The sequence below is a fragment of the Neomonachus schauinslandi genome, chromosome 5 (assembly GCF_002201575.2).
Source record: "Neomonachus schauinslandi chromosome 5, ASM220157v2, whole genome shotgun sequence".
NCBI lineage: Eukaryota > Metazoa > Chordata > Mammalia > Carnivora > Phocidae > Neomonachus > Neomonachus schauinslandi.
This window is the reverse complement of record NC_058407.1, coordinates 126,372,924-126,389,338: the sequence shown is the minus strand read 5'-3', so window position 1 is coordinate 126,389,338 and position 16,415 is coordinate 126,372,924. Positions and strand designations below refer to the sequence as shown.

General features: G+C 40.7%; 1 protein-coding gene across 1 annotated transcript in view; it reads left to right on the top strand.

The window, feature by feature from the left end:
- The window catches only part of DHTKD1 (dehydrogenase E1 and transketolase domain containing 1), a 49,433-nt gene extending 38,071 nt beyond the window's left edge, over nt 1-11,362 (top strand). The window contains exons 12-17 of the mRNA XM_021696696.1: nt 276-382; nt 1,450-1,614; nt 8,332-8,414; nt 8,748-8,917; nt 10,262-10,347; nt 11,158-11,362. Coding sequence (XP_021552371.1) covers nt 276-382; nt 1,450-1,614; nt 8,332-8,414; nt 8,748-8,917; nt 10,262-10,347; nt 11,158-11,259 — 713 coding nt within the window. The 3' untranslated portion in view covers nt 11,260-11,362. The remainder of the gene's footprint in view (nt 1-275; nt 383-1,449; nt 1,615-8,331; nt 8,415-8,747; nt 8,918-10,261; nt 10,348-11,157) is intronic.
- Nucleotides 11,363-16,415: the final 5,053 nt, after the last annotated feature.

Below are 16,415 nucleotides of genomic sequence, written 5' to 3'. Positions count from 1 at the left end.
GAATCAGAGACACATGCTGTCCTTGAAACTGGGACATTCCCCTTTTAATTTGTCTTCATCTGCTAAAGCCCGTTCAGTGAGCATGTCCTATAGGGTTTCAGCCAGTAGGGTGGATATTTTCCTCTGAAGCATGTAACACTGCTGGAAAGTGCATGGAATGGAAATGATTTTAGGGGATCAGACAGCAAACTCAATTTGTTTCACTACCCAAGTCACATCAGGCTGTTCTGTTCCTGCTTCAGAGAGTTCTTACTCCCTGTCACGTGGTTTTCCAGGGGAGGCTAAGTGGCTCCTACAGAGCGGCATCGTTATTCTCCTTCCCCATGGGTACGACGGGGCTGGACCCGACCACTCCTCTTGCCGCATAGAGCGGTTCCTGCAGGTATGTCCCATGCCTTCTGGATTCCAAGAAATGCTTCCTGCTTCCGAGGTGCTTTGAAATAGAGCTACCTCCTGTAGATACTTCATGCACACCTCAAACTGTAAGACCTTGGAGTATTTGAGACACAGATTTAATGCAACGTAATATTCCTTATCAACGTGATATCTGGGTACACCAGCGTCGTGGTTTTATGGCCATTAACGTGGTTCTTGTATGGCAAAGGTCGGGGTTCCCAAACCAGGCTGATCGTCAGAATCACCTGTGGAGCTTTTTGTAAATAGAGATACAGGGACCAACACCAGATCAGATTCTTCGGGGTGGGGCCTAGGAATCTGTATTTTTACCTAAAATTTTTTTCAAGTAGTGATAGTATTTTTATAAAATGATTCATGATCATTAAAAAAAAACTTAAGTAACCACCCAGAAATATCCACAGTTATTCGTTGGTAAGGATCATTAACCTACGTCTTTTTATGCATATGGCTTTCCAATATTTTATTATGAAAATTTTCAAACATACAGAAAAGTTGTAAGATTTTCCAGTGAACATTCATATGCCAACCCCTTAGATTCTACCATTAATATTTTATTATACTATACTTGTTTTATCACATCTACTCATTATCATCCTTCTATCTATAAACCTGTAGTATCTTCTGATGTATTTCAGAGTAAATGGAGATACCTGTACACATCACCTTAGTATGTGAATATCATTAGTGATTTTGGCATATGTGCAGATAAAACATACAACTAGATGACAGATCAGTAGAAAGGTAGATAGAACAGTAGATAGATGGACAGTTATATTGATAGGTAAAAATACAGAAAAATGATTTTATAAAAATTAGAATACAGAAATAAATTGCAGGCAAATTAAAGACTATGTGTGATGCAAACACAAAACTACAGTTTGGGGAAGAAATACAGGATCCATACATATCTATGCAGAAGATGCGGTTTGGGAATTATCAGTATACAGATGTCTTTCCCTTAGGACAGCCCAGGTCATTATGATTGAATGCGATAACCTGAACATTTGCTCCTTTCTTCCATTTCTCCCTCAGATGTGTGACAGCGTCGAAGAGGGGGTAGATGGAGACACAGTGAACATGTTCGTGGTGCACCCGACTACTCCTGCACAGTATTTCCACTTGCTCAGGAGACAGATGGTCCGGAACTTCCGAAAACCCCTCATCGTTGCTTCTCCGAAGATGTTACTCAGGTTCCCTGTAAGTAGAAAAAGCTAGTTAGGAAGCTTTTCTCCTTTTGTCATTTTTAAAAATTTTTATTTAGGGGCGCCTGGGTGGCTCAGTCGTTGAGCATCTGCCTTCGGCTCAGGTCATGATCCCAGGGTCCTGGGATCGAGCCCTGCATTAGGCTCCCTGCTCAGCAGGAAGCCTGCTTCTCCCTCTCCCACTCCCCCTGCTTGTATTCCCTCTCTTGCTGTGTCTCTCTCTGTCAAATAAATAAATAAAATCTTTAAAAAAAAAAAAAAATAAATAAAAATTTTTATTTAAATTCAAGTTTGTTAACATATGATGCATTATTAGTTTCAGGGGTAGAATTCAGTAACTCATCAGTTGCATAGAACACCCAGTGCTCATCACATCACATGCCTTCCTTAATGCCCATCACCCAGTTACCCCATCCCCCCACCCCCTCCCCTCCAGCAACCCTCAGTTTGTTTCCTGCAGTTAAGAGTCTCTTATGGTTGGTTTCTCTCTCTTATTTTCATCTTATTTTATTTTTCCTTCCTGTCCCCTATGTTCATCTGTTTTGTTTCTTAAATTCCACATATGAGTGAAATCATATGGTATTTGTCTTTCTCTGACTGACTTATTTCACTTATTTCACTATAGCGTCATAGTACAGCTTGAAGTCCGGAATTGTGATGCCTCCAGCTTTGGTTCTTTTTCAACATTACTTTGGCTATTCGGGGTCTTTTCTGGTTCTATACAAATTTTAGAATTGTTTGTTCCAGCTCTGTGAAAAGTGCTGGTGGTATTTTGATAGGAATTGCACTGAATGTGTAAATTGCTATGGGTAGGATAGACATTTTTATAGCTTTTTTTTTTTTTTAAAGATTTATTTATTTATTTGAGAGAGAGAGGATGAGAGAGAGTACATGAGAGGGGGAGGGTCAGAGGGAGAAGCAGGCTCCCCGCCGAGCAGGGAGCCCGATGCGGGACTCGATCCCGGGACTCCAGGATCATGACCTGAGCCGAAGGCAGTTGCTTAACCAACTGAGCCACCCAGGCGCCCAGGATAGACATTTTTAAAAAATATTTTATTTATTTATTTCAGACACACAGAGAGGGAGAGAGAAAGAGCATGGACTGGGGTAGGGGAGGGGCAGAAGGAGAAGCAGACTCCCTGCTGAGCAGGGAGCCCAACCTGGGGCTTGATCCCAGGACCCTGGGATCATGACCTGAGCCAAAGGCAGGGGATTAACTGAGCCACCTAGGCACCCCAGGTAGTGTAGACATTTTAACAATATTTCTTCCTCTAATCCATGAGCATGGGATGTTTTTCCATTTCTTTGTGTCTTTCTCAATTTCTTTCAGAAGTGTTCTATGGTTTTCAGAGTACAGATCTTTTACCTCTTTGGTTAGATTTATTCCTAGGTATCTTATGGTTTTTGGTGCAATTGTAAATGGGACTGATTCCTTGATTTTTCTTTCTGCTGCTTCATTATTAGTATATAGAAATGCAACAGACTTCTGTGCATTGATTTTATATACTGCGACTTTGCTGAATTCCTGTATCAGTTCTAGCAATTTTTTGGTGGAGTCTTCTGGGTTTTCTACATAGAGTATCATGTCATCTGTGAAGAGTGAGAGTTTGACTTCTTCTTTGCCAATTCAGATGCCTTTTATTTCATTTTGTTGTCTGATTGCTGAGGCTAGGGCTTCCAGTACTGTGTTGAACAACAGTGGTGAGAGTGGACATCCCTGTTGTGTTCCTGACCTTAGGGGAAAAGGTCTCAGGTTTTCCCCATTGAGAATGATATTTGCTGTGGGTCTTCCAACATGGCCTTTATGATGTTGGTGTGTTCCCTCTAGTCCTACTTTGTCGAGAGTTTTTATCAAGAAAGGATGCTGTATTTTGCCAAATGCTTTTTCTGCGTCTATTAAGAGGATTGTATGGTTCTTATCCTTTCTTTTATTAATGTAGTATATCAGGTTGATTGATTTGCAGATATTGAACCACTCCTGCAGCCCAGAAATAAATCCCACCTGATCGTGGTGAATAATCCTTTTAATGTACAGTTGGATCCAATTAGCTAGTATCTTGTTGAGAATTTTTGCCTCCATGTTCATCAGGGATATTGGTCTGTAATGTCCTTTTGTCATTTTTGTACATACTTTCCTCTCTTTCCTGTGTCTAATTTTATTTATTTATTTAAATTTTATTGGCTTTTTAAATTTAAATTTTAATTCCAGTTAACATACAATGTTACATGAGTTTCAGGTGTACAATATGGTGATTGAGCACTTCCATACATCACTCGGTGCTCATCTGAGATGTGCACTCCTTAATCCCCATCACCTGTTTGACCTATCCCCCCCAACCTCTCCTTGTGTCTAATTATATTTAAACAGAAATATCCTTTTAGTTTTTTTTTTTTTTAAGATTTTTTTAAATTTATTTATTTGACAGAGAGAGACATAGCGAGAGCAGGAACACAAGCAGGGGGAGTGGGAGAGGGAGAAGCAGGCTTCCCGCTGAGCAGGGAGCCCGATGTGGGACTTGATCCCAGGACCCTGGGATCATGACCTGAGCTGAAGGCCGACGCTTAACGACTGAGCCACCCAGGCGCCCTATCCTTTTAGTTTTAATTGGCCTCACTGCTTTCTCTCTTTTAAAAAAAAATCTTTCCGGAATAACCTGGATATAGGGAGCACTCGGTCTCACTGTGAGCAGAAATAATTTTTTAGAAAAAGTTTTAAAGTGCAAATAGTGGAAGCATCAATATCCTTCCCTTATTTGTGGGGAATACATTCTAAGACTCCCATTGGATGTCTGAGGTCGCAGATAGTACTAAACCCTGCATTCACCAGGGTTTTCCTATACATACATACCTATAATAAAGTTTAATTTCTTAATTGGGCACAGTAAGAGCTTAACAAGAACTAATAATAAAATATAACAATCATGACAATATATTGTAATAGAGGTTATGTGAATATGGTCTTTTTTAAAAATACCTTGTTGTGCTGTACTTACCCTTCTTCTTGTGATGGAGCGAGATGATAAAATGCCTATGCGATGAGATGAAGTAGGTGAATGATGTAGGCATTGTGACATAGGGTGAGGCTACTAGTGACCTTCTGACCATATGTCAGGAGGAAGATCATCTGTTTCTGGACCTAGGTTGACTGTGGGTAACACAAACTGTTGAAAGCAAAACCAGAGAAAACCAGGTCTAATGTACTATATTGACAGTAGCAAGTTGGGAATTCTAAGTATTTTGATGAAAACCAGGGTGATATTCATTGGCTTTTACTGAGTTTTTTTTGTTAAATGATTTACCTGTGGGTAGACTCCTGTTTCAAACACTATGACAATATAGCTTATTGCTGTAACATTTAAAAGGGTATGTATTTTCTGTCTCTCCTGCTCTCTCTCAAATAAATAAATAAAATATTTTTTTAAAAAGGTACATTTTATCTTGGTTCACCTGAACTAAGTGTTAAGCACACAGTATGTTTTTTATTTTATTTTTAATTTATTTTTATTTTTATTTTTTTGAGAGTGGGGGAGAGAGAGAGAGCGAGAGAGTGAGGATGCACACGTGAGCAGGAGGGGGAAGAGCAGAGGGAAAGGGAGGGAGAGAATCCTAAGCAGACTCCACACTCAGCGCAGAGACAGACATGGGGCTCGATCTCACCACCCTGAGATCATGACCTGAGCCGAAATCAAGAGTCGGACGCTTAACCGACTGAGCCACCCAAGCGCCCCACAATATGTTTTTTAAAATCACAAAAATATGCAGAGTTCAAGATAATAAATATCACTAAGCATATATTTATCCCTTGGCGAGAATTTTTTCCAGTTTTATATGAGAGTCTTAATTAGGATTAACATTCAAAAAACCTTTGCACTTATTTGGATGCTAGGCAAATGAGGTGAAATAAGTCATTCAGGATTTGGCTCTTCAAGACTTCCTTGTGCTTCTCACCAGGTTTGAGAATGTATATTTGGAATCAAGGGGTGTTGAAAGCGGTGAGTGAGTTGCGTCCACCGGCGGTCAGCACCTGCCTGAGCCCAGAGTGGGTGCCTCCTTAAATCCTGCCCTCCGTGCTTCTCCACTGCCTCTCCCTGCTGCCGACTCTGGGAGCCCGTACTGGGGCAAGGCACTGCCCATTCTCTCACCCATGGCAGGGTTCACGGGTTTGATCTCCTCATTCTCACTTGCTCCACCGACTGTTCCTCGAACCCACCATGCACATTTTGAGATGGCCTCGGGGGTCCAGCAGCATCACAGGACATTCAGGAAAAATTAATGCAATCCCGTTAACACAGTCTTTCTGATGGGGCTCTTTTGACAGAGGTATTTTGAAACTGCAGTGTGAAAGGGGCTAAGTCATAATGCAAATTACTATCATTTATTTCTAAGAAATATGTACGTTTGGGATTCTTGACCCAACTTTCATTGTACCCCTAAGGGTGTCACCTGCTCCCTCAATCGTTACTATAAAGGAGTATAATCATATTAAATGTAATATATATATATGTATAACTAAGTACTGAGTGAACAATTGGAAATTTTATTGAGAATTTTTTTGCTGTTTCTAATGAGAATAAGAGTTCACATTCTGGCCCCAATAGTCCACTCCTCTCCCCATGTCTAATATATATAAAACACCAAATAAGTGAGGCCTTGCTTTGGAACCTTAAAAATATCAACAGCTGGGGCACCTGGGTGGCTCTGACGGGTAAGTGTACGACTCTAGATTTTGGCTCATGTCATGATCTCAGGATCGTCAGATGAAGCCCCGCATCAGGCTCCGCACTGAGCATGGAGCTTAAGATTCTCCCCTCCTGTCCCCCCCCCAAAAATAACAACAGCTATCCTATAGATTTTCAAGTGAAAAACTACTCTTATTAAGTAGCTAACTATCTTCATTAAACATGTAAGTCCTGGGCGCCTGGGTGGCTCAGTTGGTTAAGCGACTGCCTTCGGCTCAGGTCATGATCCCGGGGTCCTGGGATCGAGTCCCACATCGGGCTCCCGGCTCAGCGGGAAGCCTGCTTCTCCCTCTCCCACTCCCCCTGCTTGTGTTCCTGCTCTCGCTGTCTCTGTCAAATAAATAAATAAAAAATCTTTAAAAAAAAAAAAAAAAAAAACAAACAAAAAACATGTAAGTCCTTTTATTAACTGTGAGTACCACCATTATTGAAGTCTGATTTCTTACTGAAAATTAGATTATTGGTACAAGTGATCTAGCAGAACAGAAGTCCACCCTCTCCATGCATATTCAGAGATGGCTTGCCATGTGACAAACATGACTCAGGAGTTTGCCTGACAAGTGGTACCTAAATTCTACCGAAATTTTCCACCCAGCTCTGAACTCCAATTCCCTTTTTTCTTTTTTTCTTCTTAGTAAGCTCTACGCACCCATGTGGGGCTTGAACTCATGGCCCTAAGATCAAGCGTCACTTGCTGCACTGACTGAGCCAGCCAGGCGCCCCTCCAGCTCCCTTTGATTCCTGCCCTAGGAAGTGGGAGCTGACCAAGGGTTCAGGATGGAGAAAGATGGCTTCTAGCATTCATTATTTAGCAATAAGAATAAATAAAAAATAAGAATAAAATAAATATATATGATATAAAATAAATATATATCTATATATAATAGATTATTATATATACAATAGATAATATATAAAGTACATATTTTTATTTCATTCTTTTAGTTAATAATTTTTTTAAAAAGATTTTATTTATTCATTTGACAGAGACACAGCGAGAGAGGGGACACAAGCAGGGGGAGTGGGAGAGGGAGAAGCAGGCTTCCCGCAGAGCAGGGAGCCTGATGGGGGGCTTGATCCCAGGACCCTGGGATCATGACCTGAGCTGAAGGCAGATGCTAAATGACTGAGCCACCCAGGTGCCCCTAATATTAATTTTTTTTTTAAGATTTTATTTATTTATTTGAGAGAGAGAATGAGAAAGAGAGAGCACGAGAGGGGGGAAGGTCAGAGGGAGAAGCAGACTCCCCGCTGAGCAGGGAGCCCGATGCGGGACTCGATCCCGGGACTCCGGGATCATGACCTGAGCCGAAGGCAGTCGCTTAACCAACTGAGCCACCCAGGCGCCCCCTAATATTAATTTTTTAAATTATATCACAGTATCCCACATCAGCATGGCTACGTATCAGTAGACCAGTCAAAATGTATTCCCATTTGGGACTAGACTATAGGGAAATGTATTAGAGTTGTCTATGCTAAGTTCTTTGAGACAAGTACTTACTTAAATTGAGCTCATGAATAAAATTTCTTTTCATCACAGAAATATTCATGTATTGTTCTTGCTTGTTCTGACTTGTTAGGTTTCACTTATAAATTATAGTCAAAATCCTAAAGACAGAAATCCTTGTCCTAGTTTAGCTGTTTTTGTTCACAAATGTCATTTCTGACTCCAACAGATGAAAGCATATTTTTATTGAGACTAAAGTGGGATCAAACTGAAATTTTGATTCTTAAAATTTTGCTGCAGCGTCAGACGAAAGGCAATCTTACGTAATCTTGAAAAAATAATTTTATTCCGAAATACACACAATTGGCATTTTTTTGAAAGATATTGTGTTTATCAGTACATATGTTTACTTACGGTCCTAGGAGGAAAGTTTGATGTTATTTCTTGGTAAAGACCCCTTAAAAGTCAAGCCATCTTCAGCTCCTTTCTTTCATTGATAGATTTGTGGCTTTTTCCCCCTCCTTAGGCAGCTGTGTCAACTCTTCAAGAAATGGCACCAGGAACAACATTCAAGCCGGTCATTGGCGATTCATCTGTGGATCCCAAAAAGTAACTTGATGTGTATCTGTTTTCATACTCTGCAGTAGAATTTTAATTAGTGGGAAACCTACTTCATGTTAAGGAACCCAAAGTGACCCACATCTCCTCTATCCTGATAGAAGTCCTTTGCATCCACGGGGCAGAAGTTAGAGTATGCGTGGAAGATTGAGCTTTGGAGGCGTGTGTTGCTGAAGAAGGCTTGTCAGGGCAAAGCATGTTTCTGAACCCAACTGCAGAGCCCCTCCCTGCTTCTGTAATGAAGCATTTTCATCTACACAGTCTCCTCTTTCTTTTGATACAATTCTTTCAGATATTTCTCCTTCACTCCATTCTACCCAACAGGGTCAAGAGTCTAGTGTTCTGCTGCGGCAAACATTTCTACGCCCTGCTGAAGCAAAGAGAATCCTTGGAGGCCAAAAAGCATGACTTTGCCATCATCCGGTTAGAGGAACTCTGTCCTTTCCCACTGGATTTGTTACAGCAAGAGATGAGCAAATACAAACATGTTAAAGGTACAGCGTTGTTCTTGGTGGGGTTCTTTGGGTTTTAGATACCTGAAACCTGTTCCAACGTCTCATATCAAAAGAGGTTCCAGGGGCAGTGAGGGTCCTTAGGAGACTGAATCTTTTGGAATCTGGAAATATGAAAAAAAAATCATGCTAGAGCCAGTGTTTCCTTGTCTTTCCTGGTGTCCCTTTCTGTGCCCCACCCCCCTTCTCTCACTTTAAGACCTGTCATTTCTTGAGAGGTTGGAGGTAACCAGTGCTATACTCTTGCCTAGGATAGATCGATATAACTGTAAAAGGCAAGCCTTTTCAACATGTGGGTACAGACTGCCCTGGGTACAGATATTAACTCAAGATCACAGACCTAAATGTAAAACATAAAACTCTAAAACGTCTGGGAGAAAAAGGAGAAAATCTTCATGACCTTTGGTTAGGCAAAAGATTTGAGCCAAAGAATGGGATGACAAATAACTATATGAAAAGATGCTCAACATCTTATCCCGTAGTGATAAGGGAAATGCAACTGAAACCAAAATGAGATATGGCTACACACCTATTAGAATGGCTAAAATGAAAACAAAACAATAAGTTGGCAATATCAAGAGCTGATGAGGAAGCAGAGCAGTTGGAAGCCTCCTTCACTGCAGGAGGAAATGGAAAGTGGTACAGCCACTCTGGAAAACAGTCTGTCAGTTCCAACAGAGAGTTGCCAGTCTACTCGAGGTATTTACCCAAGAGAAATGACATGTTCACAGAAAAATGTCTACAGCAGCTTCATTCATAACTTCCCCAAACTGGAAGCCACCAGGATGTCCTTCAACCTGTGGATGAATAAACAAGGATGTAGGGTACATCCTTACAATAGCATACTATTCAACAATAAAAGAGAGTGAACTATGGCTTTGGGACCCCCTTTGGGATTTTGCTAGTTCAAGGGAGCCAGAACCAAAGGCTCCATATCATATAATTCCATTTATCTGACATTCTGGAAAAGGCAAAACTATAGGGAGAGAGAAAACCTCAGTGGTTGCCAGAGGTTGGGGCTGTAGGAAAGTTGCCTTGAAAGGGCCAGGACGAGGGAATTTTGGGGGTCGATAGAATTGTTCTGTATCATGAATGAGGTGCTGGATACATGACTATCATTTGTCAAAAAAAAAAAAAGCAACACCATGCCATATTGGAAAGTCATATATTTACTTGAAGAGACCTATACATACATATACACTATGTACCTATGTGTGTACATGTGGCTATAATGTGTCTGTGTATGTACATATATACTGTATATATATAGTGTGTGTGTATTGTAGGTTTACCTGGAGTACTGAAATGAAATTTCTTCTGCTATAGATTTTATTTGGAGTCAGGAGGAGCCTCAGAACATGGGTCCATGGTGCTTTGTTTCTCCAAGGTTTGAAAAGCAACTGGCCTGCAAGGTAATAGCTTTCTCTCTTATAGTGTTTTGTGTATGTGTGTTATTTCTCCTGGCATGCCAATAAATGGCTTTCTCCCCTAGTAGCAGTCCAATTCTTTTAAAGATAAACTAAACTATAAAATCTAACTTACGCTATTTTTCGGAATAAAATGCTGACTGTTTATCAAGATATATATGTGTATGTGCTAGTATCATGTAAGAAAGTGATTATACTTAAAGTAAAAGCCCTTACCTGTCAGCTGTCTTTCCCACTAGTCTTGTCCTAAAGGTCACAATCCAAGCCCTGGGGAGCAGGGTGACGAGCAGGCTTGTTCTACAATATGGGAGAAGAGGTGCCCACTAACGCTTCTTCGAGGCTTATGCACAAAGCTCATGCACATAGTCCATCAAAGGACACATTCTTCCTGATTATACTGTCAGGAGGGAAGAACAATGAGAAGAGCAAATGGGCTTCTGTTTATCTTCCTATTCTGCTTTGATTAGAACGCAGTTCACACATTTGTTACTAGTTTGCTGGATCAAATCATTTTCATTTGTTCTACTTTAGGAAACTCTACTGCCGAAATCAACTAATAGTTACTGAAGAATAGGACAGATTCAAGCATTGATCTCCCCTTATGGTGCCTGGAATTTAGTTTTTAGTTGTGACAAATATCTCCTTCCAGTCTATTCTAGGTAACCCGTTATTTTTCCAGAAAGGTGATTTGTGGTTAAACAAGCTAAGAGAAATGCATGCACTGCCTCGGGAGAATAAAGCAGGGCTCTGATCAGGTCAAAAGGTCATTTTATTTCTTTTCTGCTCTAATCATAGCTCCGTCTTGTGAGCCGACCCCCTCTCTCAGCCCCTGCTGTAGGAATTGGCACCCTTCATCTGCAGCAGCATGAAGATGTCCTCACCAAGACCTTTGCTTGATGGTGTCCTTTGAACCAGCATTACTTCCTTTTAAGAAAACAACCATGAAGGGCGCCTGGGTGGCTCAGTCGGTTAAGCGGCTGCCTTCAGCTCAGGTCATGATCCCAGGGTCCTGGGATCGAGCCCCGCATCGGGCTCCCTGCTCGGCGGAGAGCCTGGTTCTCCCTCCCCCTCTGTCTGCCGCTCTGCCTACTTGTGCTCTCTCTCTATCTCTGTTAAATAAATAAATAAAAATCTTAAAAAAAAAAGAAAAGAAAACAACCATGAAAAGAAAAGCCGGCTCCTCTACTGTCTTCTTCCGTTAGGTGACATGAAAAGTCTGTGTTCCTCGTTGGGATTGATTAGAACAGTTTAATCGGAATACGCAGAATAGCCAAGGGAATTATCCATCAATCCATGAATCTGACGAGTCACCTTTATCCTTAAACGTACAACAGTGTTAAGTTTTGCTTAGATCTGAGTGAGTTGGAGAGCTAGTGCCTTATCCAGACTTCGTCGGACTACATTTTCTCATTAACTATATGTGCCCAGGGAAGATTCTTTAGTTTGAATTTACAGAAGTTACAGAACTTACATACAGATCACCTTGACATTACTTCTCAATTTGCCTGATGCATGTCATTTTCATTAATTTTGCAGTTCTTTATTCAAAGTCCTGTGACTACCAATATTTTCATTTTATGTGATCTCAGGTGCTGCTTCTGAGCCGCCGTGGAAAATGTTTCAGCAAATGCTGTAGCAGAGCCATACTAGTCCTGATGCATGTTCTTCAAGAGAGTTGTTTTCACCCATTGTCCTTAAATATCCACCCCATTACAGATGACTCTGGATGTACAATCTTTTGGCATAGTATTATTAAGGAGCTTTAGCTACAGTGAAATTGATTTGTGGTCTGCTTTGTCATAGTATCTTTTTTTCCCCCTAAATTGTTATTGCAGTGATATCTTAATATTTTTAATTGACTTTCAGTATCTGACATGGGGATTTCAGCTCCTGGTTAGTCTGTCTTGCGGCTAAAAGGTATGATGAAGTGATGTTGTTCATTCGTGGTGTTTACTGGAAACTTTCCAGCACCAGGTTCTTGGGGGTTTATGGAGATCACCAACCCACTGCATTACTTCTGAAACTTCATGGAAGCATAACTAAACAGCAGCAATCTGTGTATGTAGCTTTCCATGACTTGGTGCTGCAGAGGCTCGGCCATCTACCATTCTGGTGCCACGACAGTTTTTCTCAGAAGTAATGGAGAAGTGGCGGAGCACTGGAACGGCCTCTCCACTTTTCCTGGCAACTGGTGACATCTTTCAAAATCAACATTTAGGTTGTTGGGGCCACAGGAGGAGATTCGTGATTCACATCTTAAATGTATGCATTAGTGTATTGATTTAATATTTCTGTAATATTCACAGCCCTTTTATTCCTATGCACCTTAATGCTTCCTTCCTGTGTCAAGCCTTATAAATCAAGTAACTTGGGGCCATGCAAGTAAGTCGGTACAATTACAAAGGTCTATTTAATGAAAACGGTTATCAGTGTTGTATACTGAACTAGAAAAACAGGAAAGCCCTGTCATTTTTTTCAGATCTCTTGGTTTCTTGAGTTAAAAATTTCAAAGTCTAAGCACAAAATGAGATGGAAAACTAGGGTTGGTTTTTTTTTTTTTTTTAAAGTTTAGATTTCTCTGAATATCTCTGGTATCTTATATATTCTCCACCATGAGCCATGAAATGTGTCTTCTAAAAAAAAAATTTGTCTTCTGTATTTTAACCTTCTTACTCTCAATCACTATTGCAACATGGGTCAGCATTTTGAATTACTTTGTAGGAAGGGACCAAATCAAATACTCCCGTAATAAACTAGGGGATAAAAATATCATAGCAAAGTAAAATAAAAATACTTACTGTATTCCTCTGAGAAATTTGATAATGTGATATTTGTATCCTGTTTATATCTATCTATGCTAATTTCATATTCAATGAAGAATAGAGCTCAAATTGGGTATTCGTTGAAGAGAAGTATTAACAACCATGGAAAACAATGTTGATTTTGTCTAAAGTGACGTATTCTTAGTAAAATAAAATTTTCTTCCTTAAGAACCAGTTTTCTATATGCATGCTATTTAGAAAATATTCTAGGGGCACCTGAGTGGCTCAGTCGTTAAGCGTCTGCCTTCGGCTCAGGTCATGATCCCAGGGTCCTGGGATCAGGCCCCGCATCGGGCTCCCTGCTCTGTGGGAGGCCTGCTTCTCCCTCTCCCACTGCCTCTGCTTGTGTTCCCTCTTTCGCTGTGTCTCTCTCTGTCAAATAAATAAATAAATAAAATCTTTAAAAAAAAAAAGAAAGAAAATATTCTAAAGCATAACTTCTTTTAGCCTGACTATATTACCTCTGAAGTTTTATTTTTTAAAAAATTCCTTGACTGACAATAGAAATAGTATCTATTTTACAAAATTGAGGAAATGCAGTTTAAAGAAATTAGAGGTTCCACAGGAAGGAAGTCACAGATAAGAATCAAGACTTTTGGATCTTGAGGTTCCAAAAGCTTCACCTCCATTTCCCTTGGATGTACTTGGATATTTGCTTTTCATCTTCAGGTTCTCCTAAGTTTCAGGCTAAAGCCATCATATTTGGGGGAGATCTGGACAAAATGTTTTTAAATCCTCAATATTTACAACCTACTTTTATACAAACAACTAAATTATTCAATGGGAGTAGTAACTCATTGTCATGTTTGTATTTAAATCTGACTACGCAGTCTAAAGCAGACTGTTACTTCCCCATTGCCGTTTGCAAAATCAGTTAATCTTAGAAAACTTTGTTTTTTTCTTTTTGTTAAAGATTTTATTTATTTATTTGACAGAGAGAGAGAGAGAGCAAGTGCACAAGTAGGCAGAGGAGCGGGCAGAGGGAGAAGCCAACACCCTGCTGAGCAGGGAGCCCCATGTGGGACTTGATTCCAGGACGCTGGGATCATGACCTGAGCCGAAGGCAGATGCTTCACTGACTGAGCCACCCAGGCTCCCCGATCTTAGAAAACTTTTAATAAAAGTTTGTTACTTTAGTGTTGCTTCCCTGTTCTTCTCTGACTCATATGCAGAATCAATTGTAATTGAATAAAAGTGAGAAATGACCCTATAAGAGTAGGATGGTATCTCCCCAGTAGTTTATTGGACACTTACTGCATATATGGCATTGTTCTGGACGTTAGAAATACATGGGAGTAAAACAGAAAATGCCCTTTGTCCTCAAAGGACTAACAATCTATTTGAGATGACAAAGCATTTTACACATAGAGAGAAATGTTCTTGTTGGATGTGCTAAAACACTGTGGGAGGTCAAGGTAGAGTGATATTCCTGATGTAGATTAATTGGCATCTTGTAGTCACACAAGGACAAGTCCTGGGTAGCATGTAGTAGTAGGAAGACTGAAGAATGTTGGAAGGATAATTCACAGCAGTTACCTAACGTGTCAGAGCTTATTCTCAGGCTCTTTTACCTGAAACATGGAGCTGTCCCAGAAATAGGAAGTAAAGAGAAATGGAGGCAACTCTTCTTCTGTCAATTAGGCTTTCAATTTATTGCATCTTTATTGAAAGGATATTATATTCATGAAACTAGCTCACAGCCTAGGGCCAAAACTGTGTGTAAGCCAACAATTTGCAAGTCACCATAGATGACAAAATTGAGATACAAAAATTAAGTTTTTGCCATCTAGAAGTTTATGGATAGGGGAGCTTAGACAAGTATAAAAATGACTAATACAAAGTAGAGTGAGGTAAGAATGAAGTCATAGGATGGGAGGTTATTAACTATGGCAAATTGAGTTTTCCCAAAGAGCAGTATTTTGCTCCAGAACCTTGCCACAACTTCACCTAGAGGTAGAGTCTGTTTTCCTTCTCTCTTGAGGTTGAGCAGGATTTTGTGGCTGCCTCTATCAATATAATGCACTAAAAGTGATGCTGGGTCACTAACAAGGACATCCCTTGGCACCCAGCAGCCATGTTTTGAGGAAGCCCAGGCAACATGAAGAAGCCCCATGGAGATGTTGAAGCTGACAGCCAGCTGCAAATGCTGGACTTGTGAGTGGGAGAGCCTTCTGCTCATTCAAGTCCCTAGTCTTGGAGCTGTCCCAGATGACCCCAAGTGGAACAGAGATCTGTGCCTGCCCAGCCTACGTTTGCCTTGTGTGTGTATGTGTGTGTGTGTGTGTGTGTGTGTAAAGATAATGCCCCACACCATGTAAAGTGGTCAGGACAGATTTTAATCAGCAGTATACTATTGCAGTAGAAAAGAGAGTCCCACATGAACTGAACTCAACTTTGATTTATACGGAGGGGACTGGAGTTTTAAAGGGAGAATGACAGAACAGGGTGGGTAGGGCTCAGAGTCAGGAAGTGAAAAATGACAAAAAGCTGGAAGGAGGAGGGATTGGTCCATGTAACACCCATCTGGGTTTGTTAATTGGAGCTTGTGGAAGTTAGGCCCCTACCCTCCCACAGAGGCTGGAAGACAGAAACCCTATCTTCAGGCCTTGGAACAAATGGTAAATTCTTTTGGCAGCTTTGAGTTTTCGCAGGCAGATTCTTTAAGGCAGGGCTAGGGTCACCTTAGGGATGGATCTGTTAGAATCTATGTTTAAGTCTTTATAGGCCAGGGTAAGGCTTAGTGAAGAAAGGGCTCACAGGAGCCTGGCTGGAGTTTGGTCAAGGAGAAAATCAACCTTTCTCTCTCCCTCCCTCCTTCTCTCTCTCTCTCTCTCTCTCTCTCTCTCTCTCTCTCTCACACACACACACACACACACACACACACACATGAATCATTGGTTTCCTTTTTGGACACAGATGGAAGCATTAGAACAGATCATTGGATTTGGTGATTATGGGTCATTAGTGACCTTTGAAATAGCTTGTTTCATTAGAAGTTAGAGCAGAAGTTACATTGCAGGGGTTTAAAATTGAGTTAGGAGAATACATTTGAGGGCCTTCTGTGTGTCAATCTCGTCCTTTAATTTTCACACCTGTAGGATGTGGCTATTACCCTTATCTTACTGACGTAGCTCAGAAAGGTTAATTGCCCAAAGCCATTAAGAAGGAGAGGAGGGATTAAAATGTAGGCTGATTTCTAAGACTGCTTTCCCTTATGCCACGCTGTTCAAG